The 13,115-nt window shown below is 66.0% G+C and overlaps 2 protein-coding genes across 2 annotated transcripts in view; one reads left to right on the plus strand and one right to left on the minus strand.

Annotated features, from left to right (window-relative positions):
* Nucleotides 1-3,189: 3,189 nt before the first annotated feature.
* Nucleotides 3,190-5,989, minus strand: HES2 (hes family bHLH transcription factor 2). The gene is made up of 4 exons (XM_054720665.1): nucleotides 5,783-5,989; nucleotides 5,606-5,701; nucleotides 4,956-5,055; nucleotides 3,190-4,851 (listed from the first exon to the last, which is right to left on the minus strand). The coding sequence occupies exons 1-4, from the start codon at nucleotides 5,825-5,827 to the stop codon at nucleotides 4,595-4,597; spliced, it is 498 nt and encodes a 165-aa protein (XP_054576640.1). The 5' UTR covers nucleotides 5,828-5,989; the 3' UTR covers nucleotides 3,190-4,594.
* A 4,916-nt stretch (nucleotides 5,990-10,905) lies between these two features.
* Nucleotides 10,906-13,115, plus strand: part of ESPN (espin) — a 29,117-nt gene continuing 26,907 nt past the window's right edge. The window contains exon 1 of the mRNA XM_054720879.1: nucleotides 10,906-11,199. Coding sequence (XP_054576854.1) covers nucleotides 10,906-11,199 — 294 coding nt within the window. The remainder of the gene's footprint in view (nucleotides 11,200-13,115) is intronic.

Here is a 13,115-nt window from a genome sequence, read left to right on the forward strand (position 1 = left end):
TTCCCACTGCGTGTTTTTGTTGTTGTTGTTCATCCTCACCCGAGGATATTTTGCCACTGATTTTTAGAGAGAGTGGAAGGGAGAGGGAGAGGCAGAGAGAAACATCCATGTGAGAGAGACACATTGATCGGTTGCCTCCTGCACACACCCGACCAGGGCCAGGGAACCTGCAACCTTCAGTCCTCAGGCTGACGCTCTATCTACTGAGCCAAACCGGCTAGGGTGAACTATGTATTTTTTAAATATATTTTTATTAATTTCAGAGAGAGGAAGGGAGAGAGAGAGAGAGATAAGAACATCAATGATGAGAGAGAATTATTTTTTTTAATATATTTTATTGATTTTTTACAGAGAGGAAGAGAGAGGGATAGACAGTCAGAAACATCGATGAGAGAGAAACATCGATCAGCTGCCCCCCGCACACCCCCCACTGGGGATGTGCCCGCAGCCAAGGTACATGCCCTTGACCGGAATCGAACCTGGGACCCTTGAGTCCGCAGGCCGACGCTCTATCCACTGAGCCAAACCGGTTTCGGCGATGAGAGAGAATTATTGACCAGCTCCCCAGATCGGCATGCCGGGGAAGCTTGCAGGCGATGACAGTGATGCGTGTGTAAACATGTCCTTTCTCACATACAGCCCGCAGGGAAGGGATGAAGAGGGCGGAAGGCACGTATCTTGTCGTTCGCGCAGATTCTGTCCAGTCTGTGCACGTGGGTTTTCTGTGAGGCCGATGAGAACTAAGCTTGGGGCTGCTTACTGAGCGAGGACAGAGCCCCAGAATGTTCTGGCAGCAGAGGGGGAGCTGGGGTGTCACCAAGAAGCATCTCTGGCCCGGCGGGTGTGCTCAGTGGTTGAGGGTCGACCTATGAACTAGGAGGTCACAGTTCGATTCTCAATTCCCAGTCAGGGCACATGCCTGGGTTGCGGGCTCGATCTCCAATAGGGTGTGTGCAGGAGGCAGCCAATCAATGATTCTCTCCCATCATTGATGTTTCTCTCTCCTTCTCTCTTCCTCTCTGGAATCAATAAAGGTATGTTTTTTTACAAAGCATTTCTGTGTGTCTGGACTGGGATCGCCACTCTGCAGACAGCCCTGGTTTGCTGTGATTTACATTTCTTTGTTCTGAGTGAGGGTTCCTTTTCATACTAAGTCTAATACGTACTTCTGTGTTAGTTTTCTTACAGACGTCTCCAAATGCAGCCCCCGGCACCCGGGCCTGCTCTGATTTCTGGGGTCTAGAACAGCTCCTCGTTCCCTGCGGACTTTGTCCTGGGCTCCTGAGGGTGTTAGCATCCTGAACACCAAGGCAGACCAGCAGGGGGCACCCATTCCGCCGGGAGTCTCCCGTTTTCACAGGTGGGGTCCTGTGAGCAGCCGCCCGACCCTGCTCTTTGCTGCCCTCCAGTGGATCTAGAGTGACAAGACATCACACACACACACACACACACACACACACACACACAGGGCGTGCCCTCGGGTGCCTTTCCCACGCCTCCGAAACCTTTCAAAGCTTTATGATAGGTGCTGTCCACGCCTGGGCTTTGCCAGCGCCTCCCAAAACCCAGAGCGAAACCAGTTGCTCACGTGGAACCCGCAGTAGGCGGCTGCCTTCGCCCCCCTTTACACGCCAGGGCCGCTCTCTGCAGGGCTGCAAGGGACCCGGGCACAGGAACACGCACAGGCACGCACACGCGGCGCCCAGAGGCAGGGCCGCACGGGGAAGGGGCCCAGACAAGAAGTAAAGCCAAGGAGATAACCACTGGACCGGCCAGAGCAGCCTGGCACGTTCTTAAGAAGTAAATCTGGCCTCGACGGTGGGAGGAGGGGGTGGCCGCACGGGATGGGGAAGGGCCCTGGATCCCGCCACCGGCTTCACGGGTCGCCCTGAGGCATGGTGGGAGGGTTCTGCTGGGCCGCGGGCTTTCCCAGACCCAGCTCTTTCGGCTCCTGCTCCGGACGAACCAGGGGGAGACTCAGCGGAGTCTGGGCTTCGTGGTTGGTAGATGTTTCCTAGAGGAGTCTCCTTGGCAACCCGCCTTTATCACCGATCGTGGACAGGAGACTTGACCCTGGAGGGGGGGGGGGGACCCGGCCCCAGCCTGAGGCTCCCAGGTGGCTCCAGGCGCTGGCTGTCACCCCCTGGTTTGTAAGAACCCAGGCCCTTTCCTGCAACCAAGCGTGACAGCCATCAGTCCTGGGGCCATCGCAGAAAGGGCCACCAACTGGGCACCACGTGGGCCTTGCTAAGAGTCATGGGGTGCTCCTGAGTCGGGGGGGGCCTCCCTCCCGCACCAGAAAGGCCCGCCCGGCCCTGAGCCCACCTGGGGCGCCACAGGGGCTCCGGGAACAGCAGGGGAGCTGCCAGGAGGCAGGCGTGCGCGGTGCGGGTGGAGGAGGTTGGCTTCCCGTGTCACAAGCCCAGCCCGAGTGCCAGTGAGGCCGCCTGGGCAGCTGGTGCCCCTCCTGCTGGGAAGCCGGCTTCTGTCTGGGGCCCAGAGCCTCCCCCACCTGGGCCTACCTCCGCTCCCGCCAGGGCGGGCGGGCTGCCCAGCTCAGTGCCCGGAACGCCTGGCCCCTGAGTCACTGCCTGTCTCCACACCTCCGCCCTGCCCGCTCGCAGCACAGCCTGGCTGAGGTCAGGTCACCGGGTCACAGAGCTGGACCCGGGCCGAGCTCAGAGCAGGAAGTGGCAGGTGCGGCCGGAAGGAGAGGGGCCTCTGGACGGCCAGTTCTCAGACGCTGCGCCCGGAGGGAAAGCTCTTCCTGAGGGACAAGGAGCCGCAGTGCACCCACCTGGGGGTGTGGGCCCGTAGGTACCTGCCCCCTCCTGGCAGCTCCGCAGAGCAGTCCCAGCCTCGGGGCGCCCCGCCCTCCACACCCTCCCCCGCTGCTGTCCTGGGAGCCTAGGCCTGCGGAGCAGATATTCTAAGTGACGTGAGGGGCCCCGGGTGGGAGTCGGGGCAAAGGCCAGGCCGTCCAGGGTGCAGTACCTCCTGGTCTGGTCACATCACCTGTTCGTTAGCCCCCCGTGTTTACTGAGCTCCCCGTGTGCCCAGTGCCTTGGGGTCACAGAGGTGCACTCAGCCCCGGCCCTGCCCTCTGGGAGCTTCCAGTCCAGTCGGCTGACCCCACAGAGCGGGTAGGACAGGGCACGCTGCTGGGGGCTCACCCCGCTGTCTCAGCAGTGACTTCTTTAAAATGTTTTTATTGTTTTTTAGAGAGAGAGGAGGGGAGCAGGAGAGATAGAAACATCAATGAGAGAGAAACATCCATCAGCTGCCTCCTACCCACACCCTACGGGGGATCGAGCCCACAACCCAGGCATGTGCCCTGACCAGGAATGGAACCCGCAACCTCTTGCTGCTGGGATGGTGCCAAACCACTGAGCACACTGGCCAGGCAGCAGTGACTTCTCCAATAACACCCACAGCTTCCCATGTCGTGACATCCAAATCGGTGCCAACGCCATACCGGGTTTGGTGACCCCGCCCCCTCCATCAGCTCCGTCTTCTGCCCCCAGTGCCCTGTCCCTCCACAGGCTGTGGGACTAGGCACGGGGGAAGGACTCCCTTCTTCGTGAGGATGCTCAGCGGACCCTCAGGAAATGGTGGGAACAGGACCAAGTGGGCCTCCCGCCGCGTCTTGGGCACCCAGTCCTGGGCCCCACGGCCCCGCCCTGAGTCTTCGCAGGCTCCCCGACTTCCACGGGGAGGAGAGCAAAGTCTGAAGAACAAGTCCTCCCGGTGACCAGCCCTGGAGAGCAGCCGGGAGCAGGCGTCCAGAGAAAATGAGGGAAGGTGCCTCGTGGCCCTTCACCCGCTGCCTCTCTGCTGCGGTGACCGGGCCGGCTCACCGCCCGGGCGCTGCTCTGCGCTGGGCTCCTTGGGGCTGCAGGGCACCCACATTCTAGCCCACCCCTTCCTCACACCTGGCACACAAACCAGGTTAGACTAATGCTCGGGGAGTAAGTCCTCCCCCTGCCCACCCAGCCATGCCCCCAGCCCTGCCAGCACCGAGCCTGGCTGCCTCCAGGCGCTGCCACTGAGGCTTTGGACAGGAGGGCCCAGGAGGGCCCAGGCGGGGAGGGGATGGCTCCCCGGCCTGCAGAGCCCTCAGGTCACTGCTCCATCTGCCCAGAGGCTGCCCAGCAGAGCTGGCGAGGAGGCGGCCCAAGAAGGGCCGGGAGGGCAGCGACCAGCCGGAGCAGATGGCTGCACCTGGCTCCGGTGAGCTGGGGCCCAGCCCTTGGATTGGGGCCAGCGCCGGGACAGGTGTGCCGGCTGCCTGGGCGGCTGGGGCTGGTCCAGGCCTACAGCCACGTCCGCCAGCAGGGGTGGGGGCCTCCTCCTCCCTGCAGCCACGCGCCCCTTCTCCTGCGGCCCAGACACCCTCAAGTTGGGGGTGAGGTGGGCTTCTCCCTTTATTTCTTCCAGCTGAGTCCCCCCGGCCTGCAGTCTGCCGCTCAGATCACAAACACCAGGGCTGCGGGCTGCGGGCTGATCCCTCCTGGTGGGAAAGGCAGCTTTCCTCAGTCCCCAAGAGCTTCCTCAGTCCCCGCGCCGTCAGCGGCGTCCGTGGACTCGCCAGGGGCTACCAGGGCCGCCAGAGGCCGGGGCCGCGGGGAGACGCAGGCGGCGAGGGCGCGGGGGTGGCCGGCGCGGAGGGCGAGGGTGACCCACAGGAGTCCTCAGGGCGCCCGCCGTCGGGGGAGGCGCCAGACACTCTCCGCCGCAGGTGCTCCAGCAGCCGAGCGCCCAGCGCAGGCTCCAGGGCGCCACAGGCGGGCAGCGCGCGGGTCAGGCGCGCCAGGCAGGCGCCGTAGCCCTCTCGGTAGCCGTCGGAGGGCGCTGCGGGCGAGAGGCGCGTGAGGCGCGGGATGCGGGGCAGGGCTGGGCGGGGAGAGGCGCGGGGTGCGGCGCAGGGTGCGGGCAGGCTGGGCGGGGTCACTTACTGGGGGCTGCCGCCAGGCAGGGGGACGCAGGCAGCTCCTGCAGAAAGCGCACCGTCATCTCCAGGATATCCGCCTTCTCCAGCTTCGAGCAGCCGGAGCTCTGCGACCGGCCACCAGGGAGAGGGACGGAGACGGACAGTTAGGACAGATCCCCCTCCGGCCGGCCGGCTGGCTGGGCCCCTGGACCCCCACCCCGCTCCGGCCAGCAGCTGGGCGCGCGCGCCACGGCCCGCGGAGGGGCCGGCTGCCCGGGACTAGTCCCACCTGCGCTCGGCCGGCCCTGGGCGCCGGGCGGAGCCCCCTCGCAGGTTCCTGGGGACGAGGTGACCAATGCTCCCGCCCTCCTCGCTCCGCGAGCAAGCCCCACCCGGGCCCATGCCTTGCGCTCCCCACCCGGCCCCATGCCTGGCGCTCCCCACCCGGCCCCATGCCTGGCGCTCCCCACCCGGGCCCATGCCTGGCGCTCCCCACCCGGCCCCATGCCTGGCGCTCCCCACCCGGGCCCATGCCTGGCGCTCACCTCCAGGCCCCATGCCTGGCGCTCCCCACCCGGCCCCATGCCTGGCGCTCCCCACCCGGGCCCATGCCTGGCGCTCCCCACCCGGCCCCATGCCTGGCGCTCCCCACCCGGGCCCATGCCTGGCGCTCACCTCCAGGCCGAGCAGCGGCAGGATGAGCGCCCGGAGCTGCCGCAGGCTCTCGTTGATGCGCGCGCGGCGGCGCTTCTCCAGCAGCGGCTTCAGGCTCTGCGGGTGCGGAGACGGCGGTTATGCGGCGCACAGGCACCGCGCACAGCACGCCCCCAGGCCCCGGGCCCCGGCTCCTACCTTACGCAGTTCCGTCGGCGGTCGCGCCCTCCGAGGCAGCCCCATGCTCGACGGGGAGGCAGCCTCGCTGCGGGCCGGCGCTCGGGAGACCTGCGCCCGCGTGGCCCTAGACGCGGAAGGAGCCCGACTGCGCAGCCCGGCCCGCGCCACTGGGGAGCGCCGCGCCGCCCCCGGGCTTTAAGGAGGCGGTGCCGCCCGCCCCGCCCCGCCCCGCCCCGCGGAGTCAGGCCGCCCGCGGGCCCCACCTCCCGCCTTTGTTCCCGCCCCGGGGAGCGGGTGGTGAAAGGTGGGCGGAGGGGGGGGGGACGGCAGAGCCCCAGGGACCTCGCTCCAGCCCCTCGCGTCCCATCTGCGGCGGGGTCGCAGGCCCAGGGCGCTCCGGAGCCCGCAGGGTGTGTGTGGGCGGCACCGCAGCCTTCGCGGCCCTGACCCGGGGGCGGGAGGGGCACGAAGGGGGCCGAGCCTCGCCCCGCCCGGGCTGCCGTCCACCTGGTCCAGCTCCGCCCTCTTCATTCATTCACTCATTCACTCACTCAGGTTCAGCGCCTCCTCCTTAGGGAGCTCCCAGGCGGGTTTCCCCTCCCGGGAGGGACTCGCCCCGCCCCCCAAGTTGCTCTGCGGACGCGGGTCCGAGCGGCAGGGAGAGGGGTCTCGGCTTTGCTCACGCCCGGCCGCCGGGAGCTGGCGAGGGCGGGTGGAGGCCCCGCCGGGGACGCCCGGCCTGCGCTCTGAGGACGCCTCGGGGCTCTCCGAGTCAGAGGCCACCTGGTTCCCCGTCCTCGGTTCTGAATGGTAAACTGAGGCCCGGAGGAGACCGGGAAACCCAGGGGCCCTCAGAGCCCGTTTTCTTTTCGTCTGGCGCCGGCTCCGTCCCCACCCGCGGGACAGGCGGAGCCCACGTGGCGGGCAGGCGCGGAGGTCCCGGCGCTTTGGCCCCCGCGGCCGCCGGGCCCGCCTCCTCGCCGCGTGGCGGTTGGTGCGGCAAACTGGCTGGGCGTCCCCCGCCCATCTGCTCGGGGCCGCCCACCCCAGCCGGCTGGCGGGGCAACGGCCGCCCGGCGAACGGCTCTGCGGACCGCCCCGCCGACCCTCGGGCGGCTGAGGGCGCACCCACCCAGCGCGGCCTGGAGGAGGCACCTGGGGCGGAGCCAAGCCGGCGCTGTCCAGGGTGCTGACTTCCCCCACCCACCCCCCTCCGCCAAGCCCCAGCTCGGGCCCCATTCCTGTCACTCGCCCCAAATCCTCCTGCCTCGTGCTCCCCGAGCCGGGCCCGAGGAGGCCCGCGCGTCCATCAGAAAGGGGGTGCAAGCAGCCTGGGCGAGAGGGCCCTCGGGCCACCTGTACCTGGACGTCCTGCGTGCCAAGCACAGGGCCAGGCGCTTTTTGGCCCTCGCGTCCATTAACCCCCATTACAGTCCTGATTAGGAGAATAAGTAATTCAATATGTTTGGCCCGGCAGGGCCTGGGGGTGCCTGAGCCCCTGTCCCCCTTGCATTCTTGAGCCCAGGGATCAGAAAAGGACTGTGGGTCCCTCGCTGATGTCCCACGTGTCACCCTCCCCCACCCCAGCCACACTGGCTCAGGCAGTTCTGCGCCCACAAGCCCACCCTGCACCAACCCCTACATTCTTGCTGGGAGTCCCTGATACTGGCTCCTGGGGGAAGGGGCTTGGGGGGAAGGTTCTTTCTAGAGCACCCCCTCCATGCCTGTGGGCCACCATTTGAGGACCTGTGGGGGGAGCAAACGCCTTTCCGGTGCGTTACCCCCCTCTCCCTCCGCTCCCCGCTGCTGTGCAGGACTGTGACCAGCTCATGCACCACTGCTTCCACCGAGGATCCTGGGGGGGGGGGGGGAAGCACAAACCTGGAGCAAAGTCATTTATAACCAGAACTTAGCTAAGTCAACTGAGTGTGCAGCGTGTGTGGGTTCAGGCGTTAGGGAAGTTGGGGCCTCCTAGGGCCCAGTGGGTACACACTCCACCCCTGGCCCCTGCCCTTGGGTTCGGGCAGAGGTCTGAACAGGCACTTTCCACAGGACTGGTGGAAGGCCTGAGCCCCGCGGAGGGATGAGAGGAGGCCTGCTGGCGGCGGGGGGGGGGGGGGGGTCCATAAGTAGACATCTGGAGGGGAGAGTGGGCAGGAAATAGGCAGAGGGAATGTCGGGTGCAGAGGGAAGAAGGCACAGCAGCAGCCGCCAGTGTGAGCTCTGCCCTTCCCATTTGTGTCGCCTCAGGCACGATACGTTCAAAACAAACAAACTAACCTCCCTGTGCCTCGGTTTCTCCAGCTGTGACATTGGAATAGTGGCTGCACCTGCCGCATGGCACCCCCGTGGGGAATAAGGTGCAGTGAAGACTGGCATAGTGCCCGGTAAGTGGCAGGGCTTCCATAAACACGTTCTGGCTGGTGTGGGCTCTCTCTAGGGCTGCTGGGAGGACAGGAGGGTCTGGATCTCAGCCCCAGTCTGAGCGGTGAGCCTAAGAAAGGAGGCGAAGAAGATGTTCAGCGAGGATGGGTACACACACACACACACACACACACACACACACGTGACTTCTATGGAGACGTCCCTCTTGGTGCGGGAGGGGTTCCAGGACGTCTTGCTTTGCCGAACACATTTTGGGTGGCTCCCAAAATGACAAAACCATGTGATAGCTGGGGGTGTCCAGGGCCAGGAGAGCCACCTTGGGAGGGAAGGACTTGAATTGCAGCACACGCTTTCAGTCATGGAGGAGGCATGGGGTGGGGGTGGGGGGTGCCCAAGATGAGTCATTTCAGCTCCTTGTCCCTGCAGCACCCCTGCCAGTCTCAGGCCTCAGGGTGTGTCTGTCACTGGGTGAGCTGGAGGAGGGCAGCCCCGTGGGCACAGGAACCAGCCAAGCACGGAGGTTGCCAAGATAAGACTCCTCCCTTCCCGGCAGAGGAGGGTGGGTGGGTGGGAAGAGATCAAGCAATGAACTTGCACACATATGCATAACCCATGGACACAGACAATAGGGTGATGAAGGCCTGGGATGGCGGTGGGGTGGGGGGTGGGGGGCCTGGGAGAGGTCAATGAGGGGGAAAAGAAGACATATGTAATACTTTCAACAATAAAGATTAAAAAAGAAAGAGAGAAGCCCTAACCGGTTTGGTTCAGTGGATAGAACACCGGCCTGTGGACTGAGGGGTCCCGGATTCAATTCCAGTCAAGGGCATGTAGCTTGGTTGCGGGCACATCCCCGGTGGGGAGTGTGCAGGAGGCAGCTGATCGATGTTTAACTCTCTATCCCTCTCCCTTCCTCTCTGTAAAAAAATTAATATAATAGATTTTTTTTAAAAAGAAAGAGAGAAAATAAATGTACACTTGAAACCTATTGATTTTATTAACCAACTAGAGGCCCGGTGCATGAAATCGTGCACAGGTGGGGTCCAGCCAGCCCACCCCGATCGGGACCCAGGAGAAGGGACCTCAGGCGGTTGGGAGGCCAGCCCTGCCCCCTGGTCAAACTCCCAGTCAAGGGGGCAATTTGCATATTAGCCTTTTATTATATAGGATGCCCCCCAATCTATAATAATAAAAGTGTAATATGCCAATTAGACTGGACGTCCTTCCAGACGACCTTCCGGATGAAGCCAGGGCTGGGAGGAAAGCCCAGGTCCAGGATGCCAGAGGGAGGCTGGTCCTGGCATCGGGGGAAGGAAGGCTTAGGCCTACTCTTGCACGCATGTCACGCATCGGGCCTCTAGTAGATTTAATAAAAAACAAAGGCAAGCCATCCGACTCAAAAATAAACTAAAATAAAAGCACAATGTAGCAACCTGTTCTAAGAAAAAAAAATTATAAAATGTGCCAACATTAAAAAATAAAAAGACTCCTGGCTTCCCTTGTCCACAAACCAGAGTGGCCACAGGTCCCATGGGGGGAGCAAGGCCGGTCTGGCCAGGTGGAAACCCATCCCCACGGGCCCAGCGCCTCTGGGGTACTGGGCCCCTTGGAGCTCCGAAGTCATCGCACAGCGCCGCCAGGTGGCGGCCCCGGGAATGTACGCGTGGCCGCCACAGGATCCCACGCTAGGACTCGCGCGGTTCCTGAAAGCAGTTGAGTCTGCACTTGAGCGCTGACCGGAGCCGCTGGCGAGGCGCTGCGGGGAACAGGCCAGGGCCAGGCCCCTGGGGCGGCAGGGAGGAGGCGGGGGAGGGGAAAGGCAGGGCACAGACTGTTTCAAAGTCACAGGATGTGCCGGCTCACTCCCACGGGGCGCAGCCCCCGCCTTCTGGAGCTCTCCCGCGTGTCCAGCCGGCTGTGCCGCCCTCCCGCTCCAGGCGGGGCTTCTGGCCACGCAGGCGGGATGGTTTGGTCCACGTGCTGCCCTGGCCAGCTGCCCTCCTGGCGCTTCCTGCGCCCTCTGTGCGGGGTCCTGCCCCCCTTTCCTGGTGACTGCTCTGTGCGCCTCCCCACGTCCTCCGCCCCTGCATCCCCGCTTTCCCTTCTCTCCGCGTGGCAGCCACGGGCCCGCCAGCTCTGGGTTAACTCCCCACCCAGACAGCAGCTCCTGGTGCTGCCTGAACCCACCCTCTGGATCAGAACCCAGAGCGCACCAGGCCCGCTCCCGCCCTGCGCCTGCTCGGAGAGCAGCTCTTGGGGTCTGGTGGGCTCCCAGGGCTGAGGGCCCAGCACCAGTTGCACCCACTGGGACCTGGGCCCAGAGCCCGGGGAATTGGGGCCTGCTCCTGCCTCGGCCTCTGCCCTTGTGGTCCCCCTGCCTGGACACCCCTGTCCCCCCAAACCCAGCCCAGGACACTCCTCAGGTGGACCTTTAGGAGTCAAGTCCCCGGGCCTGTCTCCTCCGCCAGGCCAGCCAGCCGCGGGGCGGGGCGCGGGGCAGGTGGGCGGGACGGAGGCGATGCGGGGGGCGGGCCCCAGGCTTAAGCCGGGGCCGCGGGGGCCGGGACCCAGAGCGCCGCGGAGGCGGAGCGGAGCGCGCGAGGGACTGCGGAGCAGGAGTCGGGCCGGCAGCCGCTCCGCCTCCCACCCGCTGGGCCCCCGACGGCCGCGCCACGGCCTCTCCCGGCGCCCCAGGACAGGCGCATGGCGCCCCGGGGAGCGCGCTGAGCGCGGGGCGCGGCGCTGCGGGCGGCGCGATGGCCCTGGAGCAGGCGCTGCAGGCGGCGCGGCAGGGCGAGCTGGACGTGCTGAAGGCCCTGCACGCCGCCGGCCGCCTGGGGCCCTCGCTGCGGGACCCGCTGGACGCCCTGCCCGTGCACCACGCGGCCCGCGCCGGCAAGCTGCACTGCCTGCGCTTCCTGGTGGAGGAGGCCGCCCTGCCCGCCGCGGCCCGCGCGCGGAACGGCGCCACCCCGGCCCACGACGCCGCCGCCACCGGCCACCTCGCCTGCCTGCAGTGGCTGCTCTCGCAGGGCGGCTGCAGGGTGCAGGTGGGTGCTCGCGCCCCGGGCTGCCCAGGCTTCCTCCCCTAGAGAGTCTGGCCTGGAGCCCCCCCAGGCTCAAGCGGGGGTGGGGCTGGCACCTCCCCACTGAACCTGCGTCCAGCTCCTCCCCAGGGCCAGGGTGAGGTGGCTCCTGGGTTTAGTAAGCACCAGGGCAGGTACCCGTCAGGTCTTGGCTGCTGCGGGGTGAGCACCCAGGTGGTGCGGAACCAGAGGGGCTGGGCAAACCAATGACTCAGGGCGGCCGGGAGGGGAGGGGGCACGAGGGCCTGGACACAGAATCATAAGCCCAGGTGGGCCCCCCATCAGGTCTGGAGGGGTGGGCCACGTCTTACAGCCCACTCCAGGCTGAGAGGCGGGTGTCCCCAAGGCCCCACCTGGTCTCTGGTCCCCGGCTGGTGGGAGCCTGGCTCCTTCTGAGCTGGGGGGGAGGCCGCTCCGGCCCTGGTGTGACTCTCCTGCTGGCCATAGAGCACCAACAGGTACGAGGCCGGGGGCTCAGGGGCGCTCCCGCCCCCCTGAAGCTGCCAGTTTACGGGGCAACACACAGCAAACCCACAGGCTAAAGAGTCAACCAGGCACCACCAGGCACTGCAGGGCCACGCGATGGAACGCCTCGGGGAGCCGTTGGGCGAGGTGGCCGGGAAGGCCCCTCTGAGGGGTGACTGAGGAGGAGGAAGTGGCCAGGTGATGGTCAGACAGCTCCCACCCAGCACAAGGAACAGGAAGTGCCCAGCTCCGCGGCTCACACGTGCCGTCCTGGGAGGAGCAGCGGGAAGGCCAGTGTCGGGAGGAGGTGAGGGTGGAGAGGCCACCAGGGCCCAGAGGGTCTCAGGCTGGAGTCAGGAGCCTGGAAGGTGTTCCGGCCGCTGGGCCCGCTGGAGGGAGGAACCAGACCTGTGGGCAAGACCGCTGGGTCCCCTGGACGTGGAAGAGGCAGAAGCCACTGAGCTGGCGGGCTGTGCCCTGGGGTGCCCCCCTTTGGCCCTCAGGACGGCACCCCCCCACTTCCGCCCTTCCTGGGAGATGGCCCGGCCTTATCTCCGGCTGTTATCAGAGTTCCTGGCACGTGGTCCCTGCCCACTCTTTGGGGAGGTGGCGTGCCTCCCGGCCCCGGTGTCCAGCCCTGGCCGGAAGCCCGTCTCGCCTCTGCAGGGGAGGCGGAAGGGCAGGTGGCCTTGTGCCCGGCTTATCTGGGCTCGGAAGTGTGGGGGAGGACGACCTCCACCCCGGCCCTGCTCAGCCCAGAGAGATAAGCAGATGTAGGGTGCCGGCCACAGCACACGAGGCCGGAGCTTCAGGGACAGGCCAGAGCCCCTAAGCCCGGGTCCTCTTCTTACTGCTACCCCCCGCCCCCCGCCAAGAGGCCAGAGCCAACAGGACCCCCTGGAGCTGCAGGCCCCCGGCCCCCAAGGCCAGGAGGAGCCGAGGGCCTTTCTCGAGAGCTGGGCTCGGCGCACACGTCACCGTGGTCCTGCCGGGGTCACCGCTAGCCAGCCCTGTCCCCCGGGCTCCAGGGACACACTGAGCCAGGCTGGTCCGCCTGGGCATCCAGCACAAGGGGGCCTCAGCGTCACCCTCCACTCCCGGGGTTCACTCCTGCCCCCTCTGCCTTCCTCACTGCCCACCTCCCTCCCGGCCACAGCCAGTCCACCTGCGCCTGCCCCTCAGCCTCAGGACTACCAGCCACCCTGGGCCCCATGCCCTCCAGCCCCTCGCTGCTGCTCACCTTTCTCCCAGGAGCCTCTCCGCCCGCTGCCTCAGCCACACCTGTGCCCACCTGTGCCCACACCTGGGCAGAGGGGCCCCGCTTCCCCGATTCTAGCAAACCGTGCCCACGGCTCACTACTGCCCAGCCCAGCGCCCTCTCCCCTCCGTCGTCCCACGTGCTTGGCGCTGGGAGC

Source organism: Eptesicus fuscus, chromosome 9 (genome assembly GCF_027574615.1).
Source record: "Eptesicus fuscus isolate TK198812 chromosome 9, DD_ASM_mEF_20220401, whole genome shotgun sequence".
In the NCBI taxonomy this organism is placed as follows: domain Eukaryota; kingdom Metazoa; phylum Chordata; class Mammalia; order Chiroptera; family Vespertilionidae; genus Eptesicus; species Eptesicus fuscus.